The sequence below is a fragment of the Delphinus delphis genome, chromosome 7, assembly GCF_949987515.2.
Source record: "Delphinus delphis chromosome 7, mDelDel1.2, whole genome shotgun sequence".
Classification (NCBI taxonomy): domain Eukaryota; kingdom Metazoa; phylum Chordata; class Mammalia; order Artiodactyla; family Delphinidae; genus Delphinus; species Delphinus delphis.
In genome coordinates this window covers 4,664,665-4,687,122 of record NC_082689.1, presented here as the reverse complement: position 1 = coordinate 4,687,122, position 22,458 = coordinate 4,664,665, and the positions used below count along the sequence as shown (strand labels likewise).

At 47.0% G+C, this 22,458-nt stretch overlaps 1 protein-coding gene across 1 annotated transcript in view; it reads right to left on the bottom strand.

Moving 5' to 3' along the window:
• Positions 1-22,458, bottom strand: part of ASB18 (ankyrin repeat and SOCS box containing 18) — a 63,561-nt gene that overhangs the window by 12,185 nt on the left and 28,918 nt on the right. Inside the window, exon 4 of the mRNA XM_060015465.1 lies at positions 5,560-6,064. Coding sequence (XP_059871448.1) covers positions 5,560-6,064 — 505 coding nt within the window. The remainder of the gene's footprint in view (positions 1-5,559; positions 6,065-22,458) is intronic.

The following is a 22,458-nucleotide window of genomic DNA, read 5'->3' as shown; positions in this document are numbered from 1 at the left end:
ATCCAGACACGAGGTCTGTCAACATGCAGGGGAAGTCCATGGTCCCGTTCTCTGTTCACCTGTGAGATGGTGGAGGGGCAAAGTGGAGGAAGGCTGGCGAGGGCGATGCCCAGCCTGGTGACCTGTGCTCCACCAGGAGGCCTCTTCCTCCCCCCCTCCCTCCAGCAAAGTAGCAGGTTGCTGTGGAACTCGGGTTCCTCAGTTTCCACCTCTGCACTTTACTGCATCTCCCATGATGCACTGCACCTCCACAAGCATCTCCTACTGCCCGGTGGACTTAAATTATTTGTCTGTAATGTCTGCCTGATTGCCTGAAAACTCAGGGCCGTGGAGCAGAGCCGCATCAGCCCTTCCTGACTCAGACATGAGATCTTCCTGTTGGTGCCGTGGGTTTGCTTTCTCCCCCTCCCCCTCTTCCTTCCATCCTTCCTTCCTCCTGTCTACGTCTTCACAGGTATTTTAACATGAAGACAGGAGCAGCTGCCCATTTAAATTGGTGATCATATTACTATTATCATCTCTGGTCCCCTCCCTACCCCAATTTTGTTTTTTCCCTAATCCATTACTGTCACAAGCTCCGGCTGAAGTGGGCTTTAGAGAAGGAGAGAATGAACACGGTAGGCTGAGCTGCAGAGGGAGAGCCAGGCAGGTGTGCATCTTCCCAGCCCAGCCTCACACCCCACCGTGTGCTCTTGACAGGCTGGTATTTCTGGCTTACACGAGCCACCACTAACATGCCATTTCCGGGAGCACAGTGAATTCCATCGGCCCCTTTTCTGTGTTGGAAGGAAACCATGCCATTGGAAAGAGCAGTTCACACTGGATCCCTCCAGATCTAGTCTGTCTGTCTTTACATGGTATCCTAGGCAATTCCTGCAACTTCAGACTTTCCTCAGGCCAATCTGGACCCTCCAGCTACCCTCCCATTGGCCTTCTCACTTCTCTGCAAAATATTCAATGGTTCCCAGTGACTGCATGCTACCTGGACATCCCCATCCCTCCCCTCAAGCCCCAGCCCCCAGGAACAGCTGCTCTCCCTCAGTAAGAGCTCCCCTCCTCCAGGCCCCTCCTCCCTGGGTCACGGACTGTGACAAAGTCTTATTGCCTGTCTCTGGGAATTCATTTCCTGTCTCTCCTCTGTTCCACCTCTCTGGGGCTCCCGGGCCCTTCCCAACCCCTCCATGCTGTGCCCCCCTCACGTTTGCCAGGCAGCTGGCTGCCTTCATTATTTTTACGCCAACACAGTTTAAAAATCTCCGCTGCCTCCTTGCTGTCTGTGGAGAAGCGGCTGCCACGTTACTCTGACACGCTGATGGCATTAGGGTCCGCGCACACTCTCTTCAGCTAATGAGGCGGCAGAAAGAAAATTAAGGGGAAAAATCACACGGGCACACTGCTTTCTATGTAGATGGAGAAATAAAACAAAAGCAAGGAAAACAGAGGCGCGCTACTGCTGATAGCTCCCCTCCCCGCTCCCACGGGGGCAGCGTGCAGGCACTGCTGTGTAAAGGCAGGGAAGGGAGCCCTGGGTTTTGACTACTGCGACCCCAGGCTCGCCCCACGGAAAACTCTAGGAAATTGGAGTGTGAAGTCACGTTACCTAATTCTGTAATTCGGTAAAAAGAAAACAACAACTTCAGGTCCATATGTGCAGCGTGGTCAATGCCCAGAAGGAGAGGCAAGACCAGAGGTTTGCAGATATTTCTAGAATCTGTCATTCTCGCCCTCCACCTCCCATTTCCCCTTGCTCCAGCTACCTGCATCCCTCACCTGGACCGCACGGCAGCCAGGGGTTTCCCAGCAGCCCCCAAGAGAGCATGTTCTCTACCCCTGAGCAGAGAAATCACCCGCCAATTCTCACTGGATTATGTCACCTGTCTGCTTAAGATGACGTAATAGATTCCCATTTTTCTTAAGACAAAGGCGCAAACCCTTAATGGGGGCCCTGCCTAGAGTCCCGGCTCTTGCTGTTTCCCCTCCAGCTACTGGGTCATCCCCCCACCCCCACCGCTGCACATATTGCAGAGTTCCTTCTGCCCCAAGACCTTTGCACCTGCTGTTTCTTCTGCCTGGAATGATTTCCCCTCCCCTCTTCACACAGCTAAGTCTCCAGTCTTCAGATCCAGAATCACTCTATAAGCCCTCGAGGGGGCCTCGGACTCGCTGCTCAGCCAGGTCTGGCCCCTCGTTTGGCACCTTCGAGGTCTGGAGGGCCTTGGCTTTGCAGCTTTTCACGTCACAGCAATTTCCCAGTGGTGTGTGTGGTTGTCTGAGTCAAGGCCATCTCACCCACCTGACTGGCGCTCCATGAGGGCAGGAAATACCCATGCTCCGGTTCAACACTGTACCACCCGCACGGGAGCACAGCCGCTCCCTAGAAATGTTTGTTGAATGAATAAGTGCTTAAGGGACGCCTGTGGGGGAGAGCTTTCATCACCGGTGTTGGCCTGGCACTTCCCCAGCTCCTGGGCAAATCTAAGTGTGAGTTATTTATGACTGCCCAGGTGAGGGGCAGGAGGAGAGAGGCACGTGAGCAAAGGCCTTTATCCCAGACCAAGTATCGAACCCACGAAGTCAACTAGCGGCAGCTAGTCTGGATCCACCCTCGTGGGCGTTTCTCTGCCCTCCTGCCCGCTCTCCTCCAGGCCAGGCCCCCTGCGTCCCGGCAACTTCCAGAATTCAAACCTGGCCGCATCCTGACATCGCACCTGCACCTGCCCTCGCGTCCCCACCTGACTCTGGTGTTAAGTAGCGGTCAGCCGGGCAGAAAGGCCTGGCATTGTCCACATGCTTTGCTTTCCCAGCCGTGACACCGCTTTGATGTTTGCGGCAGCGCAGTGCGCGCGGCTCCGACGGATGCTTCGAGTCCGCCTGCTGCGGCGCTGGTGCCTTTGTCTGGGCACCGGGGAACTGTGATTTATGTCATAAGCTCGCTGTGAAACCTTTTGCCTCAGTAATTCTGAGCTCCGTGGGTGTCTCTTTACATCTATTTAAAGCGCGGCTGCTGCCCACGGCCGGCGTGCTCTGTGACATTCCCCGGTGCCTCTGTGTACGCCTCGCCATGGCGCTGAGTCCTGCCTGCAGAGCATCTTTGTGGCTCGTTTCAGCGTGTTTGCTGCGCGCTCCACGGGGCTGCTGAGAGAGTCGGGTCTGCGCTTTGATGTCCTGCGTGCTGATTAGACCCCTTTCCCGGTGGAGCACATGCAGGGGGTCTGGATGCTGATGCCACATTTCCAGAGCGTTCGCCCTGGTTGTCCTGGGGCGAGGCCAGAGCCTCACAAGCACTTGTACGTTGGCTTGGAGGATGTCCAGGTTGGTAGTAAACGCGCTCTTGCCCGCAACCTGCTCCTAGCCGGGGGTGCCGGGGGTGGGGTGCTGGGGGCAGGGGGCTGCGGACCTCCTCCGCACCGCCCCCTGCCCCCCCCCCCCCACCTCGAGGTGTGGGCGGGTCTCAGCGCAAAGACATCGGAGGCCCGTTTCCAAAGATTTTAACTGCAGCGCCGTGCCCCGGAGTTGCTGGAATCCCCTTCTCTCATTCAACAAACTGACTGAAGGTTCCCTGCACTGTGCTCTGCGAAAGCCTCGAAGTATTAAGATTTCTCAAAGAAACTGCGGTTCTTTCCGCAGCGGTTGGGGCTGCTGGGAGATTCATCATCATCTCCAGAAGCCAGGCACCTCTCGTGGCCTCCGGGTCCCCGTCGTAACTAACTGTCCCCAGACCCAAACCCACAGCCACCCCGCACCCCACCCACTGACCTGCTCCATTCCTGTGTGGCTGACAAAGGATGTCGTGAGGGGATCCCAGGACAGGGCCCCTGGAGGCCCAAAGGGGAGGCACTGGGTTTGCTCTGCATCTCTAGGTCAGGGTGGGGTGATTCCCACAGCCTTGGAGACAGAGTTCAGGTGCTAGAAGTCCTGTCCCCCGGGATGATGCCTGTGGGGCTGCACCTCGGACATTGAAACCTGGACAGCGGTCTCTAACAATCGAATGCCTTCGAGGCTAACAAAGGATTAGTACTGGTCACCACTGAAATATACTGATTTTCTTTTTTCTTTAAAAGAATTTGTCCCAGGTGTTTTTCACTGTTGGGCATCATGTAAAGTCTTGTTTCTTTCTTTGTTGTTTCGTTGTTTCTTGTTCATTCTTTATGTCGTTTCACACCATAAGGGCTGAAGGGTGCATCTTGGTTTAAGGCACACACGGTGTGAACTGGAGGGGTGGTAGGTTTCCATTTTATCGGTAGATGAACTAAGCCTGCTAATATTGGGAAACGTCTAAATGTGAATCATGAATATAAAAGGGAAGTGTTATAGAATACAAAAAGGCTGGCGTTTCTTCCCTTTCAAGAGTCCATGCACGGCATGGAAGTCACTGCATTAGTAGAATGCCTCAAGAGGATGACTCGAAGACGGTGCAAGACTCGGCGTAAGAAACTTGTCATCAAGTTTGTCAAGTAAGGAAACACCCAGGGAATTGTCTGGGTGGATTTTCCATTTCTCACCTGTGTTTTGAGAGACAAGAGTTTTACTCTGTATGCATCTGGGATGCAAAGTTAGCATCTGAAAGAAATGTGTGAATCTCACTATTTCAGACCATCTAGACCATCTAGCTGTTGTCCTTTTAGGATAACAGCTTTTAGGCTATTTGTGTAAAGCTTATCAGGCCAGACACGTCTCTGGCATATGACTGGTGAGTCTGGGATAATTTTTAAATTTAGCACAGCCAATTTTACATCGAATGGAATGACCTCCCTTCAATGAAGTCTTTCGGGGGAGGACAATCGCTTATTTTAACTAGTATCTTGGGAACTTTCCTTTTGGAAACATTTTGTCTTTATTTTCTCTGATAAGAAATGTTTATTCTTCATCTTTATCATTTCAGTGCAGATCTGACACGTGGAAAGGCGACAGGCAGCTCAGAGCCAAGTCTGCAAAGTGGGGTTGAGGTCCCAACACAACCTTGACCCTCAACAGGGCATTTCACCTGATTGAAATCCAGGTAAGGGAATGTCAGGAACCTGGTGTATTTCACAGGTGTGTGGTGAGGACTGAATGAGAGAAATCTGTGAAGTGCTATCATTAATCCTATTAATAAGGTGGATGGTCACGTTGCGTATTTCATTTCAAGCCAAATACCAGATGCGACAAGAGACTGATTTCATTGTTCATCAGTTACACCAAAAGATAATCTGCTAAAATATTTTGAGCCATGACGGCATCACAGAAACAGGGGCCTGGCGTCCCCAGGTGACAACTCTGCAAGGTCTCACTCGAGTATGCTTGTTGACCCCCCAACCTTTTCATTTTCTAGTGACTCTAGAAAGGGTTGCCCAGCCCTGGCTCCTCAAAGTGTGGTTCCAAGACCTCACCCTCATCTCTAGTCTTGCTAGAAATGCAGACTCTGCCATCCCCTCCTGCGGGATCAGAATCTGCATCTGGACCAGTCTCCAGGGGGCGTTCCGGGCCCCTGAAAGTCTGAGAAGCGCTGAATGCCCCCCGGCGGCAGGCCGGGTCCCTGCCATGCCAAGTCCTCGTGGCCTGTCCCCGACCCCTTCTTACCTTGGGGAAGGCGTCGGGCCACACGGTGGGGGAGCCGTGGTTGAGCAGCTCCTGCAGCGTGCGCTGCGGCGCGGCCTCGGGGGCGCAGGCGGCCGTGTGCAGCACTCGGGCCAGCGGCGACGCACCCCCGTAGTCGAGCGCGCCCGCGTCGGCGCCGTGCCGCAGCAGGAGGCGCGCCAGGCCGTGGCGCGCGTGGCCGCAGGCCTTGTGCAGCGGGCTGCGCTCGTCCTCGTCGCGCGCGTCCGCCGCCGCGCCGCACCGCAGCAGCAGCGCGCACAGGCGCAGGCAGCGGGCTTGCTCGTCGGGCCGCCGCGCCGTGCCGCACGCCGCGCTCAGGGCCGTCTCGCCGCGGGCGTTCCTCGCGTCCACGAGCGCCCCGCGGCCCAGGTAGAGGCGCGCGTGCTCGTCCAGGCCGTGCTGAGCCGCCACGTGCAGGGGCGTGTCCAGGCCCGCGCCGCCCACGCGCTGCACCGAGGCACCGTGCTCCAGCAGCACTTGCGCGCACCTGCGGGGAGGCCGAGGTCAGTCACCCGGGCTGGGCCCGGCGGACGCCCCGGCACCGGCGCCCTGTCTCCCCCAGCCCGGCACGCCCTGCCTGCGGGTTCCGGCGCTTCGGACCCCCCTCCCTCCCCACAGGGGAGTGTTGGCTCCTAAAACAACCAGGACAGGAATCCAGGTCTCCCGTGCCCAGGCTATAGGAGTTCAAACTGAGCTGTAAAAAAAAAAAAAAAGATTAAGGCAAACCTGGGGGTACAGGTTACCAAATGGTGGCAACAGCTTGGAACTTTTCCTAAGAACCCACGCGCCGCGTTAATATTTACCTTGTAATTTGTAACTACTTGGTGCTACCCTGGAAGGTAATGTGGTTCAGGTGACGGTGCTGGAAACACGAATTCCCCGGGCGCTTTGTCACAGGTGGCACTTGAAGGGTCTGGGAGTCAGGGTTCTAAGGAGGGCCCCTTAGGCCGTCGGGCTCTTTATCAGCCGGCAGGTACCTGCGCTTTGGCAACGGTGTGAGGCAAGGCTTGCCTTACTCCCTGGGAGGGAATCTATCCATCCCTCAAGACACGGACACAGAATGGCACTGGGGTGTCCTCAGACAGCACTGGATGCATGGGCGAAACCCACAACCATGCCCAACTGTGGGACTATCTTGGTTTCAACCAAGCTCTCCTTGAACAGACTGTGGATTTTGGCTGTTGCTAAATGCCACGATGGTGTCCTGGGGTTTGTAGGCTCCCGTGGGACACTGTGGTCTCCCCCAGAGGTGGGTGTCTCCTGCTGCTTCCAGGTCCATCAGGTGGATCCCAAGACTGTCCTCTCCCAGGACAGCAGCTTCCACCTGGGAGAGCTCCAGGCCCCTCACTCCAAGCCCAGGTGGCATTTGCTGACTGGGCAGGCCCATGCTGGACGTGGGGCCTCAGACACTGGTGGGGAACTCAGCCTGGACCAGCCTGAGAGTAGGACAGTCTCAGAGACCCTCCCACCACCCTCCTCCATCTGCTGGCCCTTGTCCTTCAAGGGCACTGCCAGAACACCAGCCCCACTTCAGTCCCCCACTCCCGGGTCACCTCCTGGACGTTGCCATCAGTGTGTTTACTCCACTTCTGGCGTCGGACGCGCCAGCATGCTGACTTCACGGCGTAAGGCTCTGGTCCGTCTCGCTAGCCCTCCTGTTGGTACTGTACTCATCTCTGCTCTGTTGAGACTTGGGTCATCGGCCCCTGGCTTTCTCAGCCCTTCCTGGCTTCACTTCCTTCCCTGGGCAGCCCTCCACTCTCTTCTCGGCATCCTCAGGTCCCTTGAGTTGAGGGGACGTGGCCGTCCCCTGCGTCAGTTGGCCACATTTTCAGCTGGGAACCCAATCATCACCCACCTGCTCTTCCCCGCCTTGGCGGCAGGGTGCTGCTGGAGGGAACACCATGCATGGAGATCGGCCTCTGGGCTCAGCTGGTCCTCAGGGCCCTTTGGTTCTACTTCCCAGGACTGAGCACCAGCTTCTCCTTCCTTGCCCTTTACTGGCTGTTCCAAATGTTGACCGCTGTCCCCAAGAGGTCCTATTTCTACTCTCCTCCTTCTCAGCAATCTACCCCTGCTTCACTCAGAGTGCACGTTCTCCCAGGAACTGCCGTCCTTCCCGCCTTGTGCCGTCTAGTCGGCCCCCACACTTGTTAGCGTCTGCGTCTACACGATTGCCCTCTCCTACTTCCATAGGTCTGAGGAAGGGGCTCCCTCCGGATCCTCTTGCCCCAGGTGTAGTCCTCTTCTGCTTCCTTGGGGGTCTCGCTCTGGGCAGTACTTGCTCTTCGCTTTCCCCCTGTCCCCCACCCCCTCTTCAGTGGGCCACTCAGCCCCGTCAATTCCATCTCTTGAATAATCACCTGAACTGCTTCCTCCCTCCATCCCCGTTGTCACCATCCTTTGTTGAGGTCCCCAGTCATTTTTTGCCTGAAGCTAACGACAGTCTCTTAACTTGTTCCCTGCGCCAGTCTACCAAGCTCCGTACTACCCAGAAAGAGCTTTTCCGGTGTGAATCGTAAGACCTGTGCCCGCTGAAAACCCAGAGGCTCCTCCCGGCGGCTGAAGAAAGCCCAGGCTCCTTTCCGCGGGACGCAGGACACCGCGTGCTCCAGCTTCCGTGGGCCTCACCAGTTTCATTTCCTGATGCTCCATCCCGTGTTTCGATCCTCCCTGACCAGGTGTGGTTCTTAGGCCACGTCCTGTCCTTCCTTCCTCTTCCTCTGGGTCACACGTCTGTGTTGTCATGTTCCTCGTGCCTAAGTGTCTGGGCGCAGCCTTTGTCACACTGTGTTTCAAATGTTCGCCGGCACGTTTGATTCCTCTCTTAGACGGTTGGCTCTTTGGGTGTAGAAATGGGGGGTTATTTATCTCTGCTTCTCCGCGCCGAGGGCAGGGCTAGCCCACTGTTGGTGTTCCCTGAGAGCACGTTGCACACACGCACTTCGTTAATGAACTTCCTCCGGTTTTCCTTCGTGTGGTGGCTGTCTGTCCTGTTCTTTACCTGACTGGGGCTCTGAACGGGATCCTCTGGGGGTTTCCAGGCCAGAAGCTGCTGCCCTGAAATCTGTTTGCATTTCTACCCAGGGACTCTCAATGTTTTAAATCCTCTCTCTGTATTTCTCTAGCCTCCATGTCAGCAGTATCTTGGGAAGTGGTCTGTCTTGGGTGGAAGATCTTTACAGACAAGTACAATTTGATGTGAAATGTCCTTTGGGACGATAACCAGCTAAGAGAAGATGCAAATTTGACAATCAGAGTGCTTCAGATCTGCTTCCTTCTTGCCTCTCTGGGAGGGATTTTGAACAGTGCAGCAGGAGGTTAGAAATCAAGGGTTCCGTCTCATTTTGCCACTGAGCCTGTGTGCACTCACAAACAATTACAAAACATTTTCTTCTGCTCTTTTTTTTTTTTTTTAAAAGCAGCCCAACCTCTCTGAAGAAGCCCACCGGGGAATATAAGTGGGTCTCTTTTCCACGTCCACAGCCTAACAGGCTGAAGGCCAGGTTGCTCTTTGCAACAAAGATACCTTTCAGAAGAATGAGGACGCTGGCCCACCCTCTGGAGGGCTGCAGATGCCCTTTTCATTTTTAATGGAGAGCTTCTAATTGGCTAAACCTTGGTACTTCCTTAGAGCAGATAATGATGTAAGTTGCAGACCACAGGCAGGAGAAAAAAACAACACAACAAATTGACTGGGGCACATAGCTGCTGGCACACACTGGGCAGTCATTAAAAATGAAGTTGTGGGAACCTGTTTAATGACATGGAAAACTATTTGCAGTGGTCATGTGAAAAGATCGGGTTACAAAACCGCATGGAGCACTCGCATTTAAAAAAAAAAAAGAGCAGGTGTGTATGTGCATATGAAGAAAGCCTAGAAATACACAAGCCAGCGAGTTTACCTCTGGATAATGGGGTGATGGTGCTTTTGTTTCCTTTCTGCCTGCCTGTATTTTCAAATTCATTTTCCAAAATGAATCAGAGTTGCAGTTTGACAGAGGGACAAAAACAGAGGTTACTTACTAATAACAAAACCATCCCCCACTGCCACAGCAGCATCTCTTGGATTCTAAGAATGTCAGCTCGGCTTTCCAGGTTTCCAGAATGCTCTCAAATTTTCCATTGATCTGTCCAGGCGTAAGCAACGATCTGGGAAAGCACGTATGGCAGTGCCTCCGAGAAGGTGAGTCGAGAGGAGCGGGTGGGGGTGGGTGGAAGGTCCTCAGGGCTAAGCAGAGCAGTGGTAACAGTCTTGGGGACCTGCAAGACCTGACCTTGTGTGGGTCCGTGTCTCCAGTCAAGGAAGAGGTGGTCCAGCAGGGAAAGTACCACCCAAGCCTTTGCAGGACTGTGTGGGAAACCCAGATTTGGCCAAGCGCTTTCCTCCCAGGGGAGATTTTGTGAGCAGGTTTCCTGCTATCCTGATAGACACAAGAAGGAGGGCCTGGAGCCAGTGTAGGACAGTCGCTGTCGGGAACCAAGGGTAAGTTCCCATCTGACGATGTCAGAATGACTTGTCTCTGTCTTACGAGATTAAGGAGATGCTGTGTTGTCTGAACAACCTCAGATATGAAGCAACTTGGGCAAACACTCCCCACCCCACCACCATCCCTCATCCCCATCTTTGATAATGATCGAGGTGACAAGCTGTTATGGGGCCCAAGGTTGACAGCACACAGAAAAAGTGGCTTGAGCCAAAAGGCAGGAGTTAATAGAGATGAACCCATCAAGGGCTGTTGAATGAATGTCATTTTAACTTATTTCTAAAGAGGGAAGTGGGACTCTGAGCCTACATCCCACACACCGCTCCCAGCCACCTCCAGCATCTTCCCGAAGCGCTGGCTTTCCCACTCGCCTCGCAGGTGCAGAAAGGTGCCGAGTGCCTCAGCCCGGGCTTCCTCACTGCTCACCTCTTCCTTACCCTTTCACACCACCTGCCAAGCCGCCCTGCGCCCCATGAGACAGAGCCAGCTCCAGGCTTTCTTTCTCCCGCGTTCCTCCTCACCATCCGTCTAGTTGCACAAAGCCCTCAAAAGTGGTATCTCACAGCCTCTGGTTCTGAGCTGGGCGGTCAGTGCATTCCCCAGCACATGGTCTTTTTATTTATTTTTAGAAGAATGTTATCTTTAGTCCTTGCAACAAATCTGTGTTGTAGGTGGAGTTTGCAGGGGGGGTGGAATTGAGGCTTAGAAGAAGACCAGTGATTTGTATAGGGCCATCCAGCCCAGAGGTGGCAGGGCAGAGACCCTGGCTGCTGTGTCTGGCTTACTTCTCAGTCACCCTACCCGCCCGGCTGCTCTTCCCGTTGGTACTATTTGTTAAGCACCTTTTATGAGCCGGGCACGGTACTAGCCATTTCCCGTAAGTTCTCTCTAAGCTTCTCATTCATTGGCTCATTCAATAAGTAGAGAATTTCCCCCATGCTCTGTACGCCAGCAGCTTGTCAAAGCGAGGGGGAGCGTCTCTTCTCTGAGCACTCCACGGGATTCCTGGACAGACTCACTGACAGAACACTGAAGGCAGCAGAAGGCCAAGGAGGTCTCCTGGCGCGTGGACCTCGTGCTATACGACAACACACAACAGGAACCTGCTGCTCGTCCAGTCCTGTGGGCGCCTCTGCGCCATAGATTTCATTCTCCCTGGTTTTCAGTGAAGATGTGTTTGAGGGGTCAGCAGTGATCTCAAGGGCGGGGACCTGGGATGTGATGGTGACGCCACAGAACATGCTGCTTGAGATGTGAACCCCAGCTACCGCTGGCTAAGAGAGTGAGTCAACGACCTAACGATGGTCCTGAAAGACAACGGTGACAAAGAACTATTAAACGTAAGGCGAAATTCACCAAGATCGCTTAAAGTTTTTCAAGGGGAAACAGGCATTGCTTCTAAGCCCTTTGTCAGGTGTGTTCAGCTTCTGTCTCCTGAGCAACGGTTTCAGTGGCTGGACGTCGTCAGAGTCCTTGGGCAATCCTTCACTGTCCTCCTCCCGTGGTTGCTGCCCGAATCCCTTCTGACAGACGGGAGGGGCTTCGCGCCAGGCAGTGTGCTCAGCGAGAGTCATGGGTGTCATGAACCAGTCTTGTTGAATCATCTTTATGCTGCTTTTCCTACTCGGAGTTGACGCAGAGGCAGATGGGCTGGAGACGTGTCCCCGGGGCAGGGTGGCTGGAGCCCGAAGCCTGGGTCCGCTGGTGGGGGCAGGCAGATCGGCTGGATGCTGGGCAAGGCAGGAATGGGGGGAGGCAGGGGACAGAGGGGAGAGACCTGGGAGGAAAACACAGCCGTGCTTTCCATTGAAAGGAGACTCCCTCTGCGGATCGACTCCCCAGCTGGCTCCAGACGAAGGGTGGGGAAGCCGCTGCCCTGACTTTGATGGAGGAGCGACTCCACTTGGTTTCCCAGGACCTTCTGCTGAGCCTCTCCTTGGGGGACCTGCCACCCGCCCCTTTCTGCTCTGTATTTTCTTCTCCCTCCCTTAGCATCTCCCGGGATGCTAAGCTGTGAGACGATCAAGCATAAAGGTTTACAATTGAAAGGGCTGATGTGAACGGACAAATGCTTAAGGGTAGTGGGGAGATGGAGAGGGAACCTGCCGGCCATTTCCATCCTTGCGTTTCCCTTAGAGCAACAGCTGCCGTTTAATTTGCTTCGGAAGTGTTGGATGGTTGTGGCCGCAGCGGGTATTTTCGGCAAATTCTCCCCGGACGGCGAGTGAAATTCTGCCTTTTGGGGGACTGAGGACTGATTTAGGGAGCAAACTTAGAGAAGTTATAGCTCCACTGTTTGCTTCACTTGCCCTTGAAGGAGTATCTGACTTTCTGGAAGCTTCACCAGTGTCCCCGCCTCAACAAGAAATGGGCAGCCTTTCTCTCCTCCCCCGGCCCCAGCACACTGGATGAAGAGGGAGACCTAGAGGCATCAGAGTGAGGTGAAGAGAAGGAGGAAAAGTGAAATAAAAGACTCTACTCGCTTTTTAGGCAGGGATGAGGGTGAGGTGGGGGGGAGCTGGGACTTGTATGAGAGAACAGTTTTATATGCATATATTTTTTAAGTCAGGTAAATTTGCATACAGAGAAACGCACAGGTGCAGAAATCGGCAAAGGAATACAAGTTTGTAACCAACATCCCAGCCAAGACGTAGCATATTTTCATCTCTGCAAGAATTTCCTTTGTGTTTGCTACCAGCCAGTCATCACCCCCACAGGCAACCATGGTTCTGAGTTCTCTCACCATGTTTTGCCTTTTCTAGAATTTTCTACCTTTTTGTGTCTGGCTTCTTTAGCTCCACAGAATGTCTTTGACGCTCATCCACATTGTTGCATGCGTGAGTAACTCATTCTGGTTTATTTCTGAGTCATATTTAATTGTATGGACTCACCATAATGAAAAAATTCATTCTCCTTTTGATACTGATGGGCATTTGGGTATTTCCATCTTTTGGCTCTTATGAATAAAGCTGCTATGAACATTTTAATGTAAGTCTTCTTGTGGACATACGTTCTCATTTCTTTTGGATAAATATCTAGAAGTGGAATTGCTGGTAGGTGTATATTCAACTTTAAAAGAAACTGCTGAACAGTTTTCCAAGGTGATTACATCATTATACACTCCTAACAGCAGTGTGTGACGTTTCCGTTGCTCCACATTCCTGCCAGTGTTTGGTGTTGTCTGTCTTTTTGACTTTAGCCACCCTCACGGGTGTGACGTAAAGCATATTTCCTCGTGGCTTTAATTTGCGTTTCCCTGATGACGAGTGATGTTGAGCACCTTTCCGTTTGCTTATTGGCCATTTGTATATCTTTCCTGAGGTGTCTGATCAAGGATTTTGCCCAGAGGGTGAAGGTTTGATTTGGCCTGGATTACCTCTTTTAATTCCTGACAGCGAGTTGTCTGTATTCAAATAGAACTTGGCAAGTGACCAGAAAACTGAGGAATCTGCCTGAGATGCCAGACGTGGCAAGGAAGGAGGCTAAACCTACGATAGGACATGTTTGAAAGGTCGTGATTAGAGATGAGCAGAGCTACTTTCTGACTATCGGCAGTTTTTGAAAAAATTAGGTTAACAAGGGAGACGCTACCTCTCAACATCCGTCTCCCTTACGGCGCTTGGCTTTCAAACCTGGCTCTGACGGTTTACACTGTGCCACCTAACGGCAAAACATGGGCTGTTGGTGAGCCTCAGGTTTCTAACCTGTAAACTGGGGATAACCATGCCTTGCAGGCCTGCGGGGAGGATCATAGCATGTAAGACACTTGCAAGTGCTCAGAATGTGAAGTTCTGGACTTCCCTGGTGGTCCAGTGGTTAAGACTCCGTGCTTCCAATGCAGGGACGCGAGTTCGATCCCTGGTCAGGGAACTAAGATCCCACGTGCCGCATGGCAGAAAAGGAAAAAAAAAAAAGTGAAGTTCTTCTACAAATATCAAATCATCCAGTGGGAGTAGCCCCTAGCTGACACCTTGTTCTTTAATATTCCTTGAGATGCCTCAAAGTCCTGTTGAAGCAGACCATGTTTTCTCCCCTCCACTTGAACAACGATCCGTCACTCATCTGGGATGTGGAGAGTGGACCGTTTAGTGGAATATACATCGATGCTCATGAGCTGGAACCTCATGCAAGCAAACCTCCTGTTATTAGGCAAAGGCTTTGGGGGTTGGGGCGAGGACTCAGAATAGTTGTCCCTGTTCAAATCCTGACCAGAGAGTGCCTTTCTTTCCTCAGGAAGAGTCATACTTCCTTTCTCTCTGCCCAGATTTCAACGTGCCAGGTCTGAGTTAGAAAAGAATTGTCCAATGATTTTCTTCAATAATTTTTTCCTCCCAAGATAATTAGCTGCTTCCACAAGTCCAATTCTGGCTTACGAATGAATTTTTATTTAGTTGAATTGACACAACTGGGACCAAGAAGTAAACTTGCATGCTTTTTAACTAATACGTTTGTGAAGGAAGCAAACCCTCCTCACTTTTGTTTAAATCAAGACAGCTTTAGATGAGAAAAAGAATCAGGACTCTGTTCATTCTTTTCTCATTTTAATTATCTCAGAATTTTTAAAAGGTCAAGGAGAGGAGTCTGATAATAAATAGGGCGAGGCTGGCATGCAGGCTACTAACGTGAAGAGAGTAACTTTACTGGAACTTTTCTTTTTGGGAAAATCTCTTCAAAAGGCTCCTAGATTAAAGCTCCGATATCCCTTTTTGTGTGTTGAATTCTGAATTCTGAAGCTTGCTGGTTGGAAGGAAGCACAGATAATTTTTTTTTTAAATCCCAGGAACTCAGAGACTCAAAGGTTTTAAAGTCCTGCACCCATGGAGAATTGCTGACTAAAAGGGGAGGCAGCAGAACTGGGTCCCTAGGTGTGGAGACCATTGTCATCAAGAGTAAGAAAATGAAGTGGCTCTGTATGTAGGTCAACGACCCCCTCTCTACTGTAAGGTAAAAAAATTAAGGATGACCTAAAATCTACTATGTATAAAAAGGTTCTGGAGAAAGTAGCTCTTTCCTGTCAAAGTGATAATGTTTATACTACTTGAAGCCAGACCTCCTCGGAGTCTAACTTTAGGGGGACTCTTCAGAGCTGAAAAGCCGTAGTCTAAACCTCAGGCCCTCTCTGACATCTGTTAACTTTTATCCTTCAAGGTAGTTGGCTATGTTATTGTAGAGGTGTTCAAGGGGACCCGCCAGCATCTTCCATCAAATCATTGATATTCTAAGTCAGCTGTTGCATAGTTCTGCCTGAACTTCTGGTGTGTTCGTCGCATATCTTAAACTTTCCCCCAATAGCGTGGATTTAACGAAGTCAAGACTGTCAAATGAAATCACCGGGGAGAAAGAGTCATGTAGAGAGACGTAAGGAGACAGAAGAGAAAAGGAGAAGAAAAAGAACAGAGAGGAAGAGAAAGACAAAAGAAAAGAGATTTTAAAAGCCCCATGTTAATATAAAGACATTTTAAAAGTCTTTCTTTATTAAACAATGTACTAGATCTGAATGATTTCTGAAACACCAGCTGAAGCCAGGAAATGAGTTTCTGTCGCACAGTGTGTAAGCCGAGTAGCTTGAACGGTCTGCATGTGCCTCAGCTCCGAATGTAAGCGTGTTGGTTTGTCTTAAGGGCTGTTGTCAGGATTCACAATATTTTGTGTTCTGAGTAGGTGATAATCCTCATTTCTTAGTAAAGAGCAATATTTTTCTAATACTGTAAGGTGGAAGTTTGGAGCCCAAGGTATGAAGAAAACTTGGTTTTTAAAACTCCTTCTATTTTAAAATTATTTTAGATTTACAGAAGAGTTGCAAAGATAGTGCAGAGTTCCCAAATGCTCTTCATCCAGCTCCCTCTGAAGTTCACATCTTATATTATTATGGTACCTTTGCCCACATTAAGAAATTAACATCAGTCCAAAACTATTAACTGACTTTGTTTGACTTTCACCACTTTTCCCACTAATGTTCACGTTCTGTTCCAGGATCCAACCCAGGATACCATGCTGCATTTAGAGAAGTTAATTTTGAACAAGAGAAAAGTAAATATAGACATGCATTCTTGGGGGGGTGGGAAGCATGGTGTGTTCCTAGACATGCAATATCATCAAATGGGTTATATTTTCCATAGGAATATGTTATAATTGGGAGTATGTTCTTGACTAGAGATATTACTGGGAATAAATGATAGATGACCAACAAATATGGAGATAAAAGAAACCACAAACCCCATATTAATTAAAAACAGTGAAATGTTTTTTCAATTCTCGTAAGATAGACACAATGATTATACAAGAGGCCTCAGGAATTGCAGTCAGCACCTACGTAATTCTTAACTATATGCAAGGTGCTCTTCTAAACATTTTTCCTACATTAGCTAATTTAATTCTCATAATAACCACCCTACATAGTAGGCTCACATATTACAGTGAGACACAGAAAAATGAAATAACTTACCCAAGCTTGCACAGCTAGTAAGTGTTGGAATTGGGATTCAACCCAGACCTCAGATGTAGCAAACTATGTACTTGTAACATATAAAATTGTAGGGTATAAAAATATGATGAAAACTGAGTGCAATCAATGTAAAACTGCCTAATAATTTTGCCCGTTTTCTTAGTATATAGAAAGACATTTGCTTTGATTTGATTGGCTTATGTCCTTGAATAGAGCTGGTGCCTCTTTCTCTCCTAGAAAATTTCCAGTAGAGATTTACCAGCCCACACTCTCAACTTCGTGCACATAGTGGATTCTACATATGCTTGGCTCAGTGTCTAGCACCTGCTGTAAATTACCTTCCTTTCCTTTGAAACCAAAAGCATCTTGCGGGAATAGACTGTGTATAACACAGCGCAGCCCCAGCACCTTGTAGAGTTCAACAACTTGCGATTGGATGCTTGTAGGGAAGGAATCATTATTGGATGAACTTAGAGCTATGCTTTTCAAAAATAGATGGGGTTTCTATAATTTTGTCACCAGATGGCAACTTTGTACACCAGCAAATCATCTACCAAATGACTCAAGGATAGAAATTGTAAGTTAAAATGAGGTAGAAGTTAATCTTTATTTAGTATCCATGCAGAATAGCTATCTACTTAGAGCTTTAAAAAAATCATTGAGAAATATATTCATAAGCATTTCTACTTTGACTCTTATACCTACATATCTTATCTCTCACAACTATGCCTTATGTGAATCTGAAATTTACAAAATGAACAAAGTTAAAATAAAGGAAATGTTATTCATACCCAGATGATGGAATTGATAGACAGAAACATTAAAATAGTTATTAGAACTGTATTCCATATATCTGAGAAGCTAGAGGAAAGATTGAACATGTTAAGTAAAGACATGAAAGATATTTTAAAAAGACCTAAGATTGGGCTTCTAAAGTTGAAAATTATAATGTCTGAGATGAAAAATACACTGGATGGGATTAACGGCAGATCAGGGATTTCAGAACAAAAGGTAAATCAATTACATAAGAAAAAAATGCAAAAAAAACAAAGAAACAGAGCATTAGTGAACTGTGGAACAACTTCAAGTGGTGTAACATATATGCAGTTGGAGTCCCTGAGGCAGAAGAGGGGATCATATAGAAAATATGTGAAGGGATATTGCCAACAATTTTCCAAATTTGATGAAAAGTATAAACCCACAGATCCAAGAAATCAGTAAATCTCAAGGACAAGAAACATGAAGAAAACTACATCAAAGCACATCATGATCAAATTGCTTAAAACCAGTGAAACGGAGAAGATATTAAAGTCAGAAAAAAAGGACACTATATACAAAAGAACAAAGATCAGATAGATAGAAGATTTAAAGCTTAAAAATTCAAGTTAGGGCTTCCCTGGTGGTGCAGTGGTTAAGAATCTGCCTGCCGATGCAGGGGACACGGGTTCGAGCCCTGGTCTGGGAATATCCCACATGCCGCGGAACAACTAAGCCCGTGAGCCACAACTACTGAGCCTGTGCGTCTGGAGCCTGTGCTCTGCAATGGGACAGGCTGTGACAGTGAGAGGCCCGTGCACCGCGATGAAGAGCGGCCCCCGCTCACCGCAACTAGAGAAAGCCCTCGCACAGAAACGAAGACCCAACACAGCTAAAAATAAAAATAAATAAATAAATAAATTTATTTAAAAAAAAGAAATAAATAAAAATTCAAGTTAGATGACAGTGGAGCCATGAGTGTAAAACACTGAAAGAAGAAAAGAACCTGTCAACCTAGAATTCTCTACCCAACAAAAGTACCTTTCAAACACTCAGATGAAATAAAGACTTTTTCAAACATACAGACTCCAAAAGGATTCATTCCCAGCAGACCTTCACTATAAGAAATATTAAAGAAAGTCCTCCAAGCAGAAGGAAGATGATCCCAGATGGAATCTTCAGTCTATACAAAGGAATGAAGGGAACTGGAAATAGGAACTACATGGGTAAACATAAAAACTTTTTTTTCTTATTATTTCAATATATTTAAAAGATAATTGACTTTGAACAAAAATAATAACAATGCATTGTGGGACTTATATACAGAAGTAAAATCTATGATACCAATAGTGCAAAGGTCAGGAGGAGAGAGATGGAAGTATAGTGTCATATGGTTTTTATATTATACATGAAGTAGTATAATACAACTTGAGGGTAGACTGTGGTAAAGATGTATACTATAAACCCTAAAGCAACTACTAAAATAACAGAACCAAAAGTTATATATAAAAGTCAAAAAGGGAGATAAAGTGGAATCATGAAAAATACTCAGTATAGAAGAAAGTAGAAAAAGAAGAAAAGGGAACAAAGAATGGATGAGATGAATAGAAAGAAATAACAGGATTTGAACATAATCATATCAAAATCCCATTAAATGTAAATGATCTAAACACCCAACTAAAAGGCAAATACTACCAGATTGGATTAAAAAAGATTCAATTATAACCTGCCTACAAGAAATCCACTTTAAAAATAAAGACACAAACTGAGCATGGCCTTCAATCAATAGTCAGCAAGGAACTGAGACCTTCAGTTCAACAGTCCCAAAGAACTGAATTCTGCCTATAACTATATGAATTTTATAGCAGATTCTTCCCCAGTTGACCCTTCAGGTGAGACCCTAGCCCTTGTTGACACCTTGATGGCAGTCATATGAGAGACTCTGCAGTAGAGGACCCAGTGAAGCCACACCCAAACTCTACCCACAGAAACCATGAGACAATAAATGGGTGTTGTAGTAAGTCTCTAAGTTTGTGGTAATTTGTTACATAGCAACAGATAACTAATGCAAATGGAAAAGGGTATACTATGCTAACACTAATCAAAGGAAATCTATATTAATGTCAGACTGGATATTTTAAAGCAGACAAAGGAGACTTCAGAGCAAAGAATATTACCAGAGATAAAGAATATCTTTTAATAATGATGTCAGTTCTTCAAGAGGCAATAAAAATGCTAAACATCTATGTAACTAATAATAGAGCTTCAAAATATTTGAAACAAAACTGATAGAACTGCAAAGAGAAATAGACAAATCCATGATTATAGTCAAGGATTTCAACACTCCTCTTTCAATAACCTGTAAAACTAGTAGGCAGAAAATCAGTAAGGATATAGGAGTTTTATACAACATTATTAAGCAACTTGACTTAATTGACATTTATACAACACACCACCCAACAACTGCAGAATATGCATTCTTTTCTGGTGCACATGGAAATTTTACCAAGATAGAATATATTTTGGATCATAAAACTAGACTCAATAAATTTCAAAGGAGTAAAGTGATACAAAGTAAGTTCTCTCACTATAATGGAATTAAATTAGAAATAAATAATAGAAAGATATCTGGAAAATACCCAAATATTTGGAAACTAAATAACATGTTTTTATACAACCTATGTTTCAAAGAAAAAAAAATCAAAAGGAAAAAATTTAAAGGGAAATTAGAAAATATTTAAAACTGATTGAAAGTGAAATTTTAACATATTAAAACTTGTGGGATTCAGCTAAAGTAGTACATAGAGGGTACATGTATAACACTGAAAGCCTATATTAGAAAATAAAAATCATCAAAGACATCAGCTTCCATCTTAAGAAATAGAAGAACAAGAACAAATAAAACTCAATGTAAGTAAAGAAAGGAGGACAATAAAGATCCTATCAAGAATGAATGAAAAAATAAAACAGTAAAACAAGAAAGAAAATCAGTAAAACCCAAAACAAGACTGAACAGGGAAGAAAGAATAAAAGTCACAAATTCCAGTATCATGAATGAGAATGATGATTCTACAGATTCTGCAGCTATTAAATGGATAATAAGGAACAACTTTATGACAATAAATTTAACAATTGAAAGAGATAAATGTCTTGAAATATACAAGCTATCAAAGCTCACTCAAAAAGAGAGAAATATCCTGAATAGCACTATAGCCATTAAAGAAATTGAATTCATAGCCAAAAACCTTCTCATAAAGAAAACTCCAGGCCAAGATAGCTTCACGGATGAATTCTACCAAACATTTAAGGAAGAAATAATAACAATTTTGCACAAGCTTTTCCAGAAAATAGACAAGAAGGGGACACTTCTCAACTATTTTTGAGGCCAGCATTACTCAGATATCAAAACCAGACAAAAACATTACAAGAAAAAACTACAGATCAATACCTTTCATGAACATAGGTGCAGATTGAAAAAACTTCAACAAATCAAACCTAGCAATTTATAAACTGTGGTCTGAAGAATGCAAGGTTGGTTTAACATTTGAAAATCAATCAGTATAAATAATTATATTAACAGACTAAAAAATACACCATATGATCAACTCAATATATGCAGAAAAAGCATTTAGAAAATTCAATATCCATTCATAGTAGAAACTCTCAGCAGAGTAGGGATAGAAAGGCACTCTTTCAATCCGAAAAATGTCATCTACATCTAATATCATACTTAACGGTGAAAGATTTAATTCCTCTAAGATTACAAATAAGGAAAGTTGTCTGCTCTCGTTACTTCTATTCAACATTGTACTGGGGGTTTTATCTAGTGCAATAAAGCAAGAAAAAGTACTACAAGGCATCCAGATTGGAAAAGGAGTGAAACTCTTTTTATTTGCAGATGACATGATTGTCTACATAGAAATCTTATGGAATCTATGATAGGCTACTAGAACAGTTAGTAAGCTTAGCAAGGTTGCAGGTTTCAAATTAACATACAAAAATAACTTCTTATCAATTTATATAGTAGCTACCACAACAGAGATTTGAATAAAAATATCACTTTCAGGGCTTCCCTGGTGGTGCAGTGGTTGAGAGTCCAGTGGTTGAGAGTCCAGTGGTTGAGAGTCCATTTAAAAAAAAATGTTAAAAAAAAATCACTTTCAAAAGCATCAAAAATATGAAATACTTAGGGATATATCTGACAAAATATGTTTAAGCCCTGCACACTAAAAACTATAAAGCAAAGCTGAAAGAAACTAAAGATCTAAATTATTGGAGAGATTTACCAGGTTCATGGGTTGAAAGATTCAATATTTTTAAGTCAAGTCTCCCCAAACTGATCTATAGATTCACATTAACCTCAGTCAAAACCCAGCAGCTTTTTTTGTAGAAATTGACAAACTGATTTTAAAATTTATGTGGAAATGCGAAGAGGCTAGAACAGCCAAATCAACTTCGAAAATGAAGAATGATGCTGGAGAACTTATACTACCTGACTTGAAGATTTCTTACAGAGTTACAATATTCAATACAATGTGGTACTGGGGTCAAAAAGGACCAATAGAGCAATGGAATGGAGTAGAGACACAGAACCACAGCTCTGCCGTGGAGCCCCAGCGACTTGCACGTATCCACACAGGCCATGCAAACAAAAGTTTGAACCACTGCTGACCTAAGTCTTGGCGGAGCGCCTTGTGATCCTCCAGAATGACAGTCTTGTAAGGAGTTGCTACAAGACCATCGTCCACTCACCTCCCTACGGCCCCTGGGAGGCCGTCCTGAGACGTTTCTCATCACCTCCTGGGTTCTGATGAGGTTTGGGACTTCCTGCCTTGCCCCCCTCAGAGTAGAGCTGCAGTCTGTAAAGCCGCTCACCTGAGGTCTAGGTTCGGGTGTTCTGTATCGGGGTCTCCTGCAACTCACATTGCCATTGTCTGGCCCCTTTCATTTGGGTGTTGTCCTTTGTGGTGTGTGGGACAGGGACCGTGCAGAATTGGTACTTCTGGCTATTACTCTTTTCACTGTTTATGTAAGCGTCAAAAGTCCGAATCTACGAGTGGCTCTGTGGATCTTTACCAGTTGAATCGGTCAGGCCTTGCCCTGTGTGTGTACTTGACAAGAGAGCCAGAAATAAACCCAGACATATGTAGTCGGTTGATTTTCAACAGAAGCGGAAAGGCAAATCCATGGAGA